This window comes from Chinchilla lanigera, unplaced genomic scaffold (genome assembly GCF_000276665.1).
Source record: "Chinchilla lanigera isolate Chin_1 unplaced genomic scaffold, ChiLan1.0 scaffold00018, whole genome shotgun sequence".
Taxonomy (NCBI): Eukaryota; Metazoa; Chordata; class Mammalia; order Rodentia; family Chinchillidae; genus Chinchilla; species Chinchilla lanigera.
In genome coordinates, this window is record NW_004955419.1 from 27,316,859 (window position 1) to 27,334,260 (window position 17,402).

The 17,402-nt window shown below is 50.8% G+C and overlaps 1 protein-coding gene across 2 annotated transcripts in view; it reads left to right on the top strand.

Moving 5' to 3' along the window:
* The first annotated feature begins 6,305 nt into the window (after positions 1-6,305).
* Positions 6,306-17,402, top strand: part of Coro2a (coronin, actin binding protein, 2A) — a 63,325-nt gene continuing 52,228 nt past the window's right edge. The window contains exon 1 of one of the 2 annotated variants that reach the window (XM_005382831.1): positions 6,306-6,544. Coding sequence is in view for 1 of the 2 variants with exons in the window: in XM_005382829.2 (XP_005382886.2) it covers positions 11,075-11,095 (21 nt within the window). In the remaining variant the exon portion in view is untranslated. Of the gene's footprint in view, positions 6,545-11,073; positions 11,096-17,402 lie in introns of those variants that run through there. The other variant, XM_005382829.2, reaches the window with a different exon arrangement.

Consider the following 17,402-nt stretch of genomic DNA (forward strand, 5'->3'; position numbering starts at 1 on the left):
ACGCGGAGCGCGGACCTGGAGCCGGACACCGCTGCCACCTGCGCGGCGGTCAGCAAGGTAGGGCGGCTCGCGCCACCCGCCGCACCTCCGCGAGATGGGCGTCGGTTGCGAGATGGGCGTCGGGCGGGACGTGCGCGCTGCGCCTCGGGACTGCAGTTCCCGGAGAGGGAGGGATGCTGGTTCCGTGAGCCGCCTGGGGCACCCGGCGGGCCGCGGGGATCTGGCTTCCCGCCGCCCCGCGTGACCTTGCACAAAGCTCATCTCTGGGCCTCAGTTTCCCCTTCGAGATAGCGGGTGCGTGCGGCCCCCCTCGGCACGTTGCTGGGAGCGGCTGCTGCAAGGTGCAGGCTCCCCACGGCTCGGGGCCCGGATGGGCACTGTGTGCACACCCGTTCCCTCCCCCGGCGCCCGCGGTGAGGCGGCTTGCCCTGGGCGCGGCCAGCCAGCCGGCCCCAACAGGCCCCTGCTCTGGCCCGGGTGCCCATGTTGCGACCCTCCTTCTCTCGGCTAGGTGACCAGCTGCGCCAGATCTATACGGGAAACCGTGGCGGGTGATCCCCAGGTCCCTGTTGAGTCCGGCTGGGCTGGGTGTCCGGCAGACTACCCACCAAGACCGGCCTTATTAGCTAGACTGGAGGAGCCCTGGGGTGAAGGTAGCCAGACTTGGCCTGTCCCAGGTCCACCTGCATTTAGGGAATAGTATGGAACGGTCACATCCAGGCCCTGGCCAGCTGCTGGAGCCCAGTTCTGTGCTCCAACCTGGTGGGAAGTACTGACTCGGCCACACCTGCTCAGAACGGCAGCACCAGTAGGGCTGTGTCTGCAGGGGCTGTACGCAGCGAAGCTCACCCCTGAGGCCCTAGTTCCAGGCCCTGTGGGTGCAAAGGACAGTAGGCACCTGGCCCAGCCCCTCTGCAGGGTCCCTTCTGGAAGGTCCTGTCCTCTTTATGATGGGGATCCCACTCACTGCATCAGACCTGGGTTTGCTTCCCAGCCAATGCCCCTCCCACTGGTCCTGCTAGAAGCCCTGGACATCAGGACCGCTCCTTCCCTGTCCAGGGGCTGCGGTCAGGCCCTCTCAACTCCAGGCTACACAACCTGAGCGGAGAGCAAAGGCAAGAAGAAAGGGACCTGAGCTGTCTGCCCCAGAGCCAGTGGTTCTGAACATGGTTCCGGCCCATTTAGAACCCACCTGTGGGGGCTGGGGATTTAGCTCAGCGGCAAAGCGCTTGCCTGGCAAGCACAAGGTCGTGAGTTCGGTTCCCGGTACCGGAGAAAAACCAAAAAAAAAAAAAAAGTTTTAGAACCCACCTGTGCTCGGAACTAGACTATTCCCTGAGCCTCCCGCACCTCCCAGCTCCTCTTGGGGCTGCAGAGTGAGAGGAGGAACCAAGCCTCTCTGCAGATCCTTCCTGCCCTCCTCCTGTCCCTTCTCTGACACCTGCCCCAGTGAGGGACAGTTTCTAGGAATCAGTCCTGAGCCAGCCAGTCTCACGCTGCCCCTCATCCAGGGGCTCCCTTACAGCCAAAGAGGAGAGGGGCCCCGTGGCAGATGGTGAGCCCCGACACTTCATGCGTTCAAGCAGAGGCTGGATGAGCATTTGTGGGGAGTGACGGGATTCCAGGACTGAAGAACGCGCAGTGACCACAACCATGCCCTGCGGAGCTGCAAGGCCTTGCTGCCGCACCGCAAATGAGTGTTATTATCCCCTTGTGAAAGCAGACTAAGTATATGTGCTGTCACCTGAGCCTAGCTCCAAAGCACAGCCTAAATGCTACCTAAATCCCTGTCATCTCCACACATAATCTGAGCCCCGTGTTCCTGCTCGGCTGGTTCAAGCCATTTTGGCCTGATTTGGAAGGATGGAGAGTTCAGCTTATTATAAAGCCGTCATACACTAATACTTTTCAAATGTTTCATGGAATTATCGGCTATCTGATCTATCTGTAAAGGGTCTTAAACCAACCCCAGCTCCCTCAATTTATAGATAGGCATCCCCTCTCCCCAGAGGGAACGTGACTGGCACAGCAAACCAGTCCACGGATCTTAATTCTAAGACTAGAGTGGTTTTTATTTTTTAAATACATATGATACAGTAAGGAGAAAGCAGTATTTATTTTATAAAATCAGCAAAAGTACACACAAAAGGTTAAAACTCTGTGCTGGCAAGGCTGTAGGGATCCACCTGTGGCATTTCGTTTCACAGGGTTATCTAGCAACCTGTTACAAAAGTCCATAAAAATGATCCTACCTGCCCTTTGGTCCTCACCTTCTACTTTGGGGACTTTACCCTAAGGAAATGACTAAAGAGCGAGAGATGGATGTAGTACTATTGCCTAAAAGGAGTTTTTTCTTTTACAGTGAAGATACTCCCGGTGTGTTAGTTAAAACATTCTAAATGTTTGATTTGAAAACTGCAGCCTCGAAAGTAGTGATGGTATAGCTTATAGTACTGGAGTCTGGCTGGTGTAGAAGCATTGTAATCCAGAGGCAGGGCCATGGGACTGAAGCCAGCAGACCTAGGTCCCAGGATGGGCTCTACCTTGGACCCAGTGTGTGCCTTTGGGTCAGTCTGCTCTCCGTTCTGGACCTCACTTTCCCTGACTATGAAATGGGCACAGGCTCAGTGGCAGCTGAATTCATTCTAGCCTTGGCAACCTATGGGCCAGACTGAACAAGTTTCCGTGGCAAGGGTATTTTACTAAACGGAGCCAGGAGCATAATGACAATCAAAGCCTGTGCCAGCCTCCCTCCCCTAAATGAATTCCCCTAAAGCAGGACCCACCTCCGTGCAAGGGGTTTCAGCCTTAAGCTTGTGCTATTTTCAAATGGCCAGACCTGGATTGTTTTATAGCTTGGTGAGTTTTTATCCTCTGAGCACCCGAAATAATGTAGCGGGGGCTCTGTTATTTCCAGTCTGCAGCCAAAGCCTCGCCTGCCTCACAACAGGTAAGAGGCGCTTTGCAATCACACCCTGTCTGAAGGGCCGGGTGACCCCACTCCAAACATTTTTTCAATGTCCCCTGCACCAGGCCCTGAGGTGCCTCCTGTAGGCCTGCATAGCACTGTGGGATGAGTTTTAGGTAAAACTATGCGAAATAGCCAATATCCGACAGTTTTTTGACTTAATGAAAAATAGCAATTTCATTTGGTGCAGCCAAAGTAGAAAAAGATATAATTAAAAGATGTAATTACAGTTTTTTAGTATAATTGAGAGACGGGCAGGGTGCAGTGGGACTAAGAAGGTGTGATTATGCCCGGAGGAGTCCAGGAGGAGGGTCACAGGCCCTGCCTTGAAGAATTGGTAATGATGCCGATGCCGATGACCACTCTTGCTTGCTTCTGTCTTAGGGGCTTACACATTCATTCATAGCCAGTAGTTTGCTCAGTATTTACCAGGCTCAGCCGTTTTGCTAAGTGTTTTCTAAGCATTGGGAGTGCGGTGGAGGTCTGAGGATAAGCAGAACAGATCTGCCCTGAAGGAGCTGGCAATCAGGGGGAAAAGGCAGACAACTGACAGTAAGTGAAACAGACTGAGAGTTGAGATGGAGCAAATAGAATGGAAGCGGGTAAAGGCTGTAGGGGGATGGAAAGAGGGGTCACAGTTTTAAGGAGGGAATCCTGGGGGGCTCCTTGCACAGGCGACTCCTGGGAGGTGTGAACTGGACTGATTTCTGAGGGGCCACTGCGAAGGCCCTGAGCGGGGACAAGGCTGGCTTGTTGAAGGTGCAGCGGGTCGGAATACAGCGAGGGAGGATAAAGAGGAGAGGAGGTGAGAGAGGCCAGGTTCACACTGTGAACCCTGCTCCCTTGTGTAGCAGGGAGTCCTACAAGTTTGTGAGGAACTGGTTTTTTAGCCCTCTTTTTTGATTAAGAAGACAAAGGTACAGGAAGGTTAAGTAACTTGCTTGAGCATTGTCTGAAGAAAAGCTAGGGCTTTTTTTTGTTTTTTTTTTTAGGAAATTATCAATGGTTATTGTTTTACATATTGTTATCTACAAGATAGTTTCTCAGGAAAACAAATAGACAAATAATAGTGAGTGACAGACAAAAGAGGTAGGAGATTATCAAGAGTTGTTGTACTATACTTAGGTAACTTCAAAGTGGCTTCTAAAGAAAATAAATAGAGCTATACATGAGTGACCTATTGAATAATCATTAACTATTCTCAATAGTTGTTGTAGGAAACGCATAATAATAAACATGGATCCATTTATGAAATAGGATAGGAACAATACAGACATTACAGAGTTATAGATAGGTTAGTAGGAAAATATCAATGGCGGCTGTAATACATGGTGGTATCTTCAAAGTGGTTTCTCAGGAAGACAGAGATACACAAGAAGGATCTAACAAGTAGTTACAGCCTAAGGGTTGTGAAAAATAGCGTATTGCCTCCTCACCAGTGACTCCTGTCACTGAGGTGTGACAGCTGGAAGGAAGGCCAGGATTGAAAAGAAGGACCCAGAGACTTGCACCTGTGTAGGGCTTTTGCTGGGCAGCGGGGAGTCATGAAAGGCTTTTGCACAGGGTCAGGGTATGGCCACATGCATTGCTGTTATGATTCCTCTGAGGTTACTGTAGTCTACTTGCTGGGGACCCTTCACATTCATTTGTGGAAAGCCTGGCCCCCACGGCCGTGCTGTTAAGAACTGGAGTCTTCAAGAGGTGACTGGATCCCGGTGGCGGGGCTCTCGTGATGGGATGAGCGCCCTTATGCAAGAGACCCGCCCCACTTCCACTGCGTGAGGACCCAGGAAGCAGGTCCACACCAGACACCAGATCTGCTCTTATCTTTGCTTCCAGCTTCCAGAACTGTAGAAATAAACTTCTGTTGTTGTGAGCCATGTGGCCTGTAGCGTTTTGTTACGGCAGCCCACACGGGCTAGGACGGCATCCAGGGAGGGAGCTGTCAGAGCAGTCCAGGCCTCGGGGAGGGTGACCCTGGGTGATGAATGAGAGGACAGAGGATCCACTGAGCTTGGTGCTACAGTCGCAGTGGGGTCCAGGCCGACTGAGCAGGAAGAGGAGGAAGCCAGGGTAGCCCTGGGCTCATGGACTGAAACTGGCGTTAACACTTCTTATGCTCTGAGAAGTCTTAAGATTTTACACTCATTAACCTCTTGATCTTCATAAAACCTAGAGGGTAGGTAGTATTATTTTTGTGTGTGTGTGGTACTGAGAATTGAACTCACGACATTGCGCTTGCCAGGCAGGCGCTTATGCCACTGAGCTATTTTCCCAGCTGGTAGGTAGTATTATTATTCCACTTTTAAACAGATGTGTTAAGCTTTGTGTAACTTGTACCTCAGGAAAGTTAACTTACAAAGAAAGTACATTTGTTTTTTCCATTACTAGTACTTGATGATAAGAGAGAATTTTAGAAACAAGAAAACAGATAGAAAATAAATTTCCCATATCTTCTCTTGCCCTCATCCCAGGTAATCAATATAAACATTTTTATGTGTTTACTTTCTGTCTTATCCTTATAGCCCCACTTTACTGATGAGGACACTGAGGCCCAGAACAGCTGGGTAACTGGCCCTGGAACATACATTAGCACCTCAGGCACCTGCCTGCTGTGTCCAGGATCTCAGTTCCTGGGCGCTGCTGACTTTAGGCAAATGCAAGAATGTCAGCCTGGGTGGGTTCCATTAAAATACCCCTCGGCCCCAGCCCCTACCCACTCCACCCCCAGCATCACATCATAGTCAGAATGAGCCCGAGTGGAAGTCAGGGCGCTGCCCAGCATGTGGAGTGGTCAGGAACAGATATGAGAGGTCTTGCTCCAGTAAGAAGGAATCACCTGGCAACTGTGAGGTCCTGAGTTCGATTTCTCTGACACCAAAAAAAAGAGAAGGAATCAGAGCTGAGAACACATGCAGGGTCAATGTGACAGCTGTTTCCAGCCTGGCCCTGGCCTGGAGTCTGCAAGGGGCCGCTGCCACCCTGCCCTAGTGAGTTCTGGGGACCACAGAGCAGCCTGCGCCCAAGTGCTGTCTCTCAGCCGGCCCTGGATGGGAGGGGCGGGGTGACAGGGAGAGGCTGGGGCTTTGCCCAGATTCAGGCCCCTGGGAGTTGTTCCCTGTGACCTGACGGTGCATTTCTTTTCTGGCTCTGGTGCCCACAGGTTCCCTGGGCCTCCTGCTACCAGGGATACAGCCCCGGCTTCCAGCCCCAGCTCAGCCATTGGGTGGTCTTGGGCCAGGGTCTTTGCCCCTCCACCTGTACAGTGGCATCATAATGGCACAGTGCAGACTAAAGGGAGATGTGCATGCAAGTGTTGGCATGGGCGTGGCACATGGGGTACTCAACAGAGGGGCAGCTCCTTGCTTGCTCTAAGCTGACCTAGAGCGTTGGCCTTGCTGGGGGATTGAGTCCGCCACAGACAGCCCCCAACCTCCCTCCACACCTGGCTAGACCAGGTTGGGCCCAGCTAGTGCCGGAGGAGACAGAAGTGAGCTTCCGGAGGCCTGGGAGTCCAGCGGAGCAGAAAAGGGATGTGGTAGAGCAAAAGGACCTGTGCCTCTGACGGTTCTTTAGGCAAGTCGTGGCCCTTCTTTATGCCTCAGTGTCCTCATCTATAAAATGAAGAGAATATTTGGAGTTAGCTACTTATGAAGCGAGAAAAATGGGTGAATTATCCCACCTCTCTGAATCTCAGTTTCTTCATCTGTGAGGTACAGATAATAAATAGCTGCCTAATTTATGGAGTTGGTGTAGGGCTCAAAACCAGAGGAGGGGATGGAGACACCTTTGGAACTGTGAAGCTCCAGGCACCTGTGATTGTTGTTTGTGGAGCCCTGGGGGGAGGAGAGGGGAGTACCTGGCCGGCTGAGGCAGGGCTGCAATCAAAGCCCACGATGACAGGGACAGACAGACGCCACTAACAGCACACCCTTTGATTTAAGAGCTCCCGAGTATTTCTGCACCAGGGTGTGGCTTCACTTGGAGGGGGCCCTGAGGGCAGCTGTGACCCAATCACAGGCCACAGCCCTGCTGAAGAGGAGGGACAGTGTCCACAGAAATCTTCAGGCCCAAAGCATTGGAGGCCTGGATGCTCTGGCCAGGCGTCGGGGTGTAGGGACGCGGGGTGATGGACCACCCTGTGAGCTGGTGTGACTGAGAGGGGTCTGCAGTCTGAGTTAATTGGGGGGGGGCAGGCAGAAGAGCATGGTGTGGCATGAGCCCATTGGGGTTCAAGTGCGATAAAAGAATTTATCCTTGCACAGGAAAATAGACAAGGATTCAGAGAGACAGCGCATTGGCAATCAAGAAGTGACCAAATTGTGTTTTCTTTCATCTTTTCTATGTGTTTTGAAATTTTTAGGCATGGTAGATATTTTACTGTATTTCTATAAAGATTTTAGTGATATCTGTAGATATAATAGAGGTTACAATAAATTATTAGGTAAATTACAAAGTAATCAGGCCGTCTGATGTCATCGGGCTGGAGGGTGGAGGAGCACCCGCTGTGGGAGGACTCCGTGAGCCTGGGTGATAGACGGGATGCAGCCAGCCTTTGGAACAGAGGGAGCATGGCTGGAGGGAAGAGTCGCACTGGAGGACGGGTCTCGGGGTCTCGAGATGGGTCCCAGGGCTCCCTTCCTGGGAGCAAGCCTGAGTGCCTGGGTGGTTAGAGACATAGGTGGCATTGTGACCAGACAGCCTAAAGCCAGGATCCCGCAGCAGCAGCAGGAGCATAGGGTCAGAGCCAGAAGGTGAGTGTCCTGCTGGAGTTGGGGCCACCCTCAGTGGGACTGGAAAGTGGGGACAGACCCAGGAGGCCCCTGGCTGGGAAAGGACGTGAGCCCTCAGGCTCTGGTGTTCAGCGGGATTCTAGGGTGAGGCCAGACTCCAGTGGACCCCTTCCCTCCGCCATGTTTGTTCTTGGTCTTTGGCCCCTCAAATTTGGGCTTTTCAGCCTCTTCACAGCCCTCTGGGAGCCTAAGGCAGAAGGATCACAAGTTCAAGTCCTGCCTGGTGAACTTGTGAGACACTGTCTCAAAATTTAAGGGAGCGGTGGTGAGAGCCCTACAGTCAGTACAGGGGTTGCGGGGAGCGAATGCTACTGCCATATTTCATTGACGATTGGGTTCCGTCTATTATTTTGTAACCCATTAAGAAGGCAAAAGCAGGAGACAAGACTGTGAATTGCATCCTAATTTCCGAGAAGTTAAGGTGTAAACCTGGCTAGACATAGTGGCACATGCCAGTAATCCCAGGGCTCTGGAAGGCTGAGGCAGGATGTTGGCAAGTTCAAGCCCACCCCGGGATACTCAGTGATTTAAAAAGACCCTGTCTCAAAAAATAAGAAAAGGACTAAGGATATAGCTCAGTGTGAGGGTCCTGAGTTCAATTCCCAGTGCTGCAACAACCAAAGGTGTAAATCTGTATGTCTTAGAACCATCTGATATGTGTCAGATGCCCCCGTTCTGTTAATAGGCCTTCACGTATTTAGTCCTCACAGCAGCCCTAAGTCCCTTTTTCATAGGTGAGGAAACCAGCCCAGAGTAGTTAAGTCATTTTGCAGGGTCACACAGCCAGCAAGAGGTAAACCTGGGCTGTGAACCTGCTTTTACTAGATCTTAGCATCTTCCGCTCATCCAAACCCTCAAGGGTCAAACCCCTGAGTCCTGGCCCTTAGGAAAGAGACAGTGTGCATACTGCAGAGTGGATGTATGCCAGGTCAGAAGTGCTCCAGGGCACTGGTCATTGAATGCCCCGTGCTATGAGCTATGGAGGAGGGCTGAGGAGATAGTGACAGGAAGGACTTTGAGAGCTTGTTGGCTGGTCGTTAGCCTCATCCTTGCTATGACCATTACCAGGAGCAGCTTGGCTGGTGGCCCTTCCTGGAAGAAGGCCACCAAGATCCACCCCACACAGAATCCTGGAGTCTTGCCCAGACTGACCCATTCACTCCCTAAAATGCTATTTTTCAGTTTAATTTTTTGAATAGGACCTTTGTTCACGTATTGATTGCTTTCTGCAGTGAAGCACAAGCCCCTGTATTAAAGCAGAGCAAAACACACCCAAGCCTTGCTTGGGCTCATGAGGACAAAGGGGACATGGACAGTCAGCATCCAGTCACCAAAACCTAGGGCAGGTACCTGCAGGAGAAGAGAGGGGAGGACGCAGGAGAGAATAGGCCTAGCCCTAAGGCTGCCAGGAGGAAAGAATTTTTGAGTTGAATTCTGAAAGATGAGAAGATGAGGGTGGGGACTGGGGAGCGCTGGACAGGAGAAACGGCCTATGCAAAGGCCCTGGAGGGTGGAGGAAACTGGCCTTTGAGGAATTAAAAGCACCCGGTGTGTCCGCAGCTCAGATCCCTAGGCAAGATGAACGTGGAGAGAGAGAGGTGTGGCCCGGAAGTGGAAGGCTCAGATTTGCATATTTTGGAAATATGCAAGATGGTTGGCTGCAAAGACTAAATAACAGGAGATGGGGTGGTCCCGGCAGTGGGAGTGGAAATAGGCAAATCTGAGAGATGTTGCAGACATGGGATGGGAGGATGGGATTAGTGATGGTTTGGCTTTGGGTGTAAGGAAGGGTGCCAGGGAGGGACCCCTGGGTTTTGACTGATCCAGCAGTGCCCGTCACAGGCCTGATTTGCAGGGGGGCGGTATACAGAGGAAGGTGAGCTGCAGCGAAAAGCCTCCACCCTGGTGGGTTTGGTCCTGCCCTGGGCTGGGTTTGGTCCACTCTCCCTCACCAGTGCTTAGATAGCCTCCTTCATCCAGTCGTGGAGTTTGCCTGATGGTGTGGAAAATGGTCCGTGGGGGAAGGATTTAGAGTGTTAATGAGAGCAAGGTGATGTCCCGGGAAATGGGTGTGCATAGCATCTGCTTGTCATGTGGCCCAGACACTGTCCCCAGAGCTGGAGCCAGCAGGGTAGTGGATTCAGGGCCTGTGTTTATTGATCTACCAGGGATGTTGGCAAAGGGTTGGTTCCGTCTGGCAGGTGACAGGAGTCTGGAGAGGAGACGGTGTGGTCAGGTCAGCACTGGGTACTTGCATGAGCGCCTATAGAAGCGGGGGGAGCAGTTTTACACCAAGCCTGACGAGAATGTCTCCCCTCCCTTGCAAGGTGAGACCTCTCTCCATGTCCCCTGGTCTTCCCAGGGACGTACATCAGGGGCTGCACCAGTGCCCACCAGGGTGCAGGTAAAATGTGCACTGCACCTGTGAGGAAAGAGTTAGGTGTGGACACCCTGATCCCTCCACGGCTGGAGTGTCAGGCAGCCATGTCTCGTGTGATCCAGACGTCTCTGGAGAGAAGGGGAGACACCCAGAGGAGGAGGGACGTCCCTGACTCGGGTTAATCCAAGTGAATCCAAACTAATCAATACAGGTCAGATTTATAGTTTATATTAGCCACTCGTGACGACCCCAAAATTGACAAGAAATTTGAAAAACTGGGTTAGCAGTCCTGATCGTGCTGGCACATGTGGACAAGGCTGTGAAGAAACAGACTGTGGGCTTCCAGCCCGATCACTTCATCAGCCACCAGACAGGGGAAGAGCAATGACAAGCTAATGGAGTCAGACAAGAAGTCAGCCAGAGAGTCTCCTTTTTAATGGGGGAGGGGAAGGGGGTTAGTGGAAAAAAAGGTTTTTTTAAAAAAATTTTGAGGCAGGTCTCACTACATTGCCCAAGCTGTCCTTGGACTTATCCTCCTGCTTCAGGCTCTGGACTCGCAGGGATTCCAGGTGTACAGGTGTGCGCCACAAGCCTGTTTTGAGGGGCACTCTGCAATATAGACTGACAGCCTGTCTGGCTAATGAAGAATCTGTCCATGTACATGTTATGTCTCGAGGCTTCTGATGGGTACGTGGATATAACATAAAATATTATGGGGAGAGCTCAATTTTTTTTCTTCCTTTAAAAGGAATGATCAAAAAGTTAGGAATCTGCTTCTCTAAACCCCCGATCCCTTCTGTGTGGCTGCTACAGCCATGACTGTGGGCAAGCTTTGTTCTGATGAGGTCTTTTCTATTTTCCTACCCATTCTCTGGCGACCTGTGGTCCACACAGGGGTGTCTGCAGCTGGGACCTTGGAACATGCAAGTTGAGATGAGTGCTTCAGTTTACCAGGTACAGCCTGCAGCCACTGGTACTCTGATGGCTCTTCTAGCAGAAAAGACCTGGGGTCCATCTGCTCTCCTGACCTTTAGGAGCCCCATCTTCCCAGCCCAAACATCTCTCAGGAGAAACAGAGCTCACCTTTCAAAGGTCTAAGCCCAAAGAAGGCACTGATGGGGTAAGTGACCCCCACCCTCACGATTATAAGGCCTTTCTTCCTGCCTGGGCCATCCTTGGAATTTGTCCCTCCACAAACAAGTTTCCACTATTACTTACAGCAATACTGATAAGGAACAAAATATTTGATACTGTATCCAGGCACACGATGAAAGGAAACTTTGTTCTGTGTCTTACAGGACTCCTGGGCTATGAGGCCAGAGGCCAGGATCCTGTTTATTTTTCTGGCCTGTGTGGGTAGTGTTGGGCAGGCTGACTCAGTTTCCCTTTATACACCCCATGAGCTCTTAGGGTCTCAGTGCAGTCGTTCTCAGGTGTAGAGTCTGGGACCCTTTGGGGGACCTGTTTTGAGTGGTTTCAGTCCCCACTGAGCGCTTGACGTGGTCTGGGGGCCAGACTGGGTGAAAAGGGGGTGCCTTCGAGCACCGTGCAATGACAACCAAAGTGGAGAGGAGATGGGAAATTGAGCCACATAAAAAACTTCCCAACCTAAAGCAGATCATTCGCAGGGGCCTGAGGCTGGGTCTGTGTGAGGCTGCTAATGGACCAGAAGCAACAGATGTGGTTGGTGTGCTCCAGGGCCAGAGATGGGGAGAGCATGGTAGAAGAGAGGAACCCTAACAGCTGACTTCTGAGCCCCTCATCACAGGCTTGGTGCAAGCCAAAGCCCAGGAGTATTCAGGTGGAGAGGTGTAGGGGAGGGGAGCGGAGAGCTGGGCTGGGTGGCCCCCTAGGGCTCTGATCTGGAAACAGGACATCGTATCCGTTTCTTACTCCCAGATATAAAGTGTTGTAAAGATCACTTGAGAGAGAGGTCCATGGGTCTGGCTGAAAATTAGGTTCAATGAGAGCTGGAGCTTTAGATTCTAACTCAGCACTGAGGGGTAGGGGGGGCACCACCTCTGTTTTCATCCAGTTACTGGGGTTCTGGCGCTCCTAGTACAGATGACTTCTTTTGGGTTTGAATTGTGCTGCTTTAAAAGGAGGTAAAGGAATATGGATGATTAGTGCCCTGGTTTAATCTGTAAATGCTGTTCAAAACACATATTCGAGCCAGGTGTGGGGATGGCCCCCTGTAGCCCCAGCTGCAGCCATTTAGCAAGATCGTGTCCTGACATAAGATGGGCTGAGGATGTAGCCCCATGGTGGAACACTTGTCTAGCATGTACAATGCCTTAGGTTGCATCTCTTGGTACCAAAACACAAATAAAGCCTGTTTTTGTTTTTGCTAAATATTCATTGCAATCTGTTAATACTGGTGAACCACTCAGGACAGTGCCTGGCTCATAATGAGCAACCAGTGAAAATCACCATTATTTACTTACTTTGAATTTAGTTAGTTGACATATACATAGCTTCCGTTGACCCTGAGCCAACAGGGTTCCAAGGGCCTGACAGATGTTAATTCGTTTAATATTGCAGATGAGAAAATGTGAAGTCTCTTGGCCACTGGGTGGGGCGGCCAGTGCTTGAGCACAACAGAGGGATTCCCCCCAGGTCCCTAACCAGGGCCCGCATCCCGTGTCCCTTGGTGCGATCACGTCATGTCGTACATAACCCGTGCAACCTTTGCCTCCATTCTCCCTCGGAGCCTTCCTATTGCATCAGGAGGATGACAGGCAGGATGCTTGTTCCCTTTCATGTACTAGGGCCCTAAAGCTGCACCTGCCCTTCCTTCATGAGGAGGGGAGTGGGAAGAGAAGCATCCCTTCACCTGGGCCTGGGAAAGGGTCACTAAGGCTGTCCTCAGGGGGGTCCAGTTGCGTGGGGAGGAAATAGTAAGGCTCCTTGCCCCCCAGCACTCCGTTTGCCCCAGGGCCTGAAGAGTAGCCAGAAGTTTGAAGAGGGAGAGCAGTTGGAACAACCTGCCCCGTACCCTACCTCTAAAACCACGGCAGGGGCCAGCTGCAGGCGAGGGCCTGGAAGGGCCAAGAGGCAGGAGCTGCTCAAGAAAGGAGGTGACAAGAGGGAGGCTAAGGATACCAAGGCCACAAGGAAGCTGGGCTGATAGTCCTGCTGCTTTTAGACCTTCATTTTTGTTTTATTGAGGTAAACTATACGTGACAAAATCTCCCATGTTAACCATTGTTAAGTGCGTGGTTCTGTGGCCTGAAGTGCCTGGTCATTGTGTTGGGTTCCTCACCACTTTTTAAATTTTCAATTCACACCAGGTTGCTTAGCCTTTCGTGTTTTTGCTTACATGTGTTAACGAAGAGTGTCTCTGGTGCTGAAGCACTGGCTTACAAAAAAGGACCACGGGAGCAGACTAACACATAGCTCCCCCAGGCCAGACTCAGCTTGGATACATTTTCAATGAATGAGCATATTGCATCCTTACTAAAGAACCTTTATGGTAGGCTCTTTATTGACCCAGTTTACTGATAAGGCAGCTGAGGCACAGTGATTTCATAAAGAGATCCCAGTTGGGTCTAGTGCTTACTACCATTTATTGAGAAATTATTGCATGCCAGGACTAAATGCTCTGTTAAACTCCTTGCCCTGTCTCACAGCGGTCCAGTGAGAGGTAGGTGCTGAGATTTAAGAAAGTCAGTCTGGCTCCTGCTCTCTGATTCTGAAGCCCACACCTTAGCCACCCGCACTGGGCTGCTGCGGTTCACCCGGGGAACCGTCGTGGGGCAGAAGCAATGGCAAATGAATTTCATCTCACATGCAGCTCCAGTGAGCTGGAAGGGCCCTGGAGCACTAGGAGGAGAAGGAGGACGGCCTGTTCCTGTGTGTGGCCAGAGAGCAGTGTACGCATTGAAAAGTGTATCTGGGAGAAAGCAAGCCAAGGACCACCACCGAGGGTTCCGGGATTTAGGGAGTGCCTGTGCGTTCCTGGAGCATTTGGAGTCTGGACAGCAGGTTCTGGCTGCTTGCTGGTTGTATAACCTCAGAAGAGTGACTCCTCTGCTCTGAGCTGAGCACCACAGTCTACTTCCATGAAATGGGGATAATTCTCCCCATCCCAAAGTGGCTTTGTTTTGAGTTTTGTTAAGGTCTTGCTGTGTAGTTCGCTGTGTAGTTTGCTGTGTAGCTTCGGCTGACTTTAAACTTGCTATGTAGCCCAGGCTGGCCTTGAACTCATTATGTAGCCTATGCTGGTCTTGAACTCATAGCTGTCCTCCTTCCTCAGCCTCCTGAGTGCTGGGATTCTGGGCATGCACCACCACACCAGGCTCCCAAGGTGGTTTTGAGGAGTAAATTAGATGGTAACTGGAAGGGACTTTGCAGATCATAAGCAGGACTGTAGAGCAGTGCTCTCCAGGAGTGGTCCTGCAACCAGCTGTTTCTTAGCCCTCTTGGAACCTGTCAGGAATTCAGATTCTCAGGCCCTGCCCAGCCCTCCTGTGACAGAAAGTAGCGTGAGCCTGACAGTGCGGGTGGCAACCAGCCCTCCAGGAGACCCTGATGCACTCAGACCCGCTGCTATAAAGCATCAGCGAACACACGCAAGTGAGGCGCCATCACCTGTCCTCATAGCCAGTCTTGGGCAGAATTGCTTTTTCCTACAGGAGCCCTGACATCTTTCCTTCCTCTTCCCATCTTCATAGCCTCTGGCTTCTGGCACTTGAAATGTAAGGCGGAGACATAGTTTGCATCCTGCCCTCCCTGGCCAGCTGGCCCAGAGTGCTTAGGTGCCCACACACCATCTCCTGCCAGCTGTTTCAGCCCCTACCTGGGGAATTGATTAAGGCTGAGCAGCAGCATTTATCTCCATGGCAATAAGCAGATGAGAGAGAAGCAGGAAAGAATTTCCCATCATCCTTCTGTGTGTGGTACTGAGCGAAGAGATGGGGTGTTGGGCTGTCCTGCCGGTGCTGGCAGGCCCTGAGTCTTGTTTGGGGGCTGTAGACACAGGGCGTTTACACTCTTTTCCTCCTGAATCCAAACAAGGAAGCCCTTGGGATCCTCCTCCTCTACCTTACAGGGCCCCACAACACCTCTGTGGGAGAATGCAGCCCTTGGGAGCCAGGCATGAAACAAAACCCTCTTGTTCTTCCTTAGATATTAGCTCAGTGTTGAGGAAAAAAAAAAACTTTTCCCAGGCTGAGGGTTCTACCTTCCTAATGGCAGAGGTAAAACCCACTTCAGCTCTAACCCTGCTACATCCCAGTTACAAACCTGATGACTCCCCGTTGTCTCCTTGCCAGCTGCTAGGCTGGCATTCATAGCCTTTGTTCATTTCAGTTCCCTGTCCAGCTGCAGCCCTCATGGCCCTGCACTTGGCCAGGTACCCAGCTTCCCACCTCACCCCACACACTGCAAACTCCTGGCTCCACCCCAGCAGGGTGCTTTCGCGCAGCGCATTCTGCGTGGCGTGTCTTCCCATCCCCTCTCTGCTGGTCTTGCTCTGCTCGGCCTTTACACATTCAAACATGCCCTCCCAGAGACCTTCCCTGGTCTGCAGATTGCCACCCACTACTGCAGACTGCACTGTGGCCCTGTTCAGGTTGCTGCACTTGCTGGTTCCCTGTGGCAGTCTCCCACCAGTTGAGCACCCATCAATCTCATCCTGTCCGCATCATCCCTGTCTCTGCCCCATCATGCCCAGCAGGTCGCCAGGCTCTGAGAGGGTGCTAGTGATGTCAGTGAGCCTGACTCTGAACTGCAGGATGAGGTCTGATTTGTGGGGCCATAAGGGTCCCGCTCACAGTGGAATGCAGGACCCCTGACCAGATGACTGTCCCAGACAGAAGTGAAACTACAGGGCCTCAGCCCAGAGCAAAGTGTTTACCTCCATGACCTCAGTGCTCCGCTTTGTCCAAAGACAGACCTGGAAGCTTCTTACCGGGAACCGGACAGGGAGAAGGAAGTGGAACTTCCAGGTATTCCGTGTCTTAGAAAACCCCCAGTGACCCTTGCTGCCCAAAACTCCCAGATAAGGAGCTGGTGGGGCAATAAACCTGCTTGGAGCTTTGGTCAAGGTTTAATTTGAGGAAGAAGCTCTGTTCTGTGTCTCCAGGGTGAGGCTAAGAAAAATGACAGGACAGAGTACAGGACAAGATAGAAAGCCTGGGAATGGTGCCAGGGAAATGAAAGTGAGCTGCTCCTCAGGCCCCTGTATTAATCGGCTTTCCCGTCGCAGGGACAAACTACCCAACACCTGCAATGTAGCCCTTGGAGCATGAGGCGAAGTTTTTCATCAAGGCACATAAACACCACACATAGTCATGGTCTGTCAGACCCATTTACTCTTTAGAATATTTCTCTTGATGAATTATTAATTCTAAGAGTTTTACTATATTAAGCAATGAGTACTTGATAGGAAAAAATCACAAAAGTATAGTATTGAGTTTTTAATATATATTGTTGATAAAAAAAAAGCACCAAAATTTTCAACATCAACTGCTTTTGGTGTACAAAGTCTAAAAAAGAACATCAGAAATAAATCCCATGTGAACTACAATGAAAATACCAATAGCACTCTACAAAAAAAATCTTCACTTCAATTATCACACCTGAGGCAGTCTGCACGCGTGACAACAACATGTTCCATACACATGCATCGCTTACACTGACAGCACATGTGTTTTGCTTTCCTGGCCTTTGTGTAGGACGTACTCAACATTTCAGTGGTCTTGCTGTTCTTTCAGGAGGTTCTTATTATATTATACAGTGTGTAGTTAACAAGAACATTAAATATCAATAAGGTAAAATTTTAAATTCGTAGTATGTGTGGTGTACTTAGAATAGACATCAAGATTTTCACATCAGCTGGGTTTTTTGGTTAGTTTGTTTTTTTGTTTTGTTTTGTTTGTTTTGTTTTGTCTTTTTGAGACAGGGTCTCTCTATGCAGTTCAGGCTGGCCTTGAGCTCACTTTGTAGCCCAGGCTGCTCTCAAACTCACAATGATCCTCCTGCCGCACACATCAGCTGTTTAAGTGCTTACAAAACCTAAACGTTCACATCAAAAATAGGAACCTATGTGAATGATAGTGTAAACACTAACAAAAGTCTACCACAGAAATGAGCTTTGCCTCAACTGTCACACCCAAGGCAGACTTCACATATGACATTTGCATGTTCCATGCACACGTCTTGCTTGCACTGACAGCACATGTGCTTAGCTTTCCTTTCCTATATGGCAATCTTTTTGTTTGTTTGTTTGTTTTGGTTTGTTTTTGTTTTTTTTTTTTTT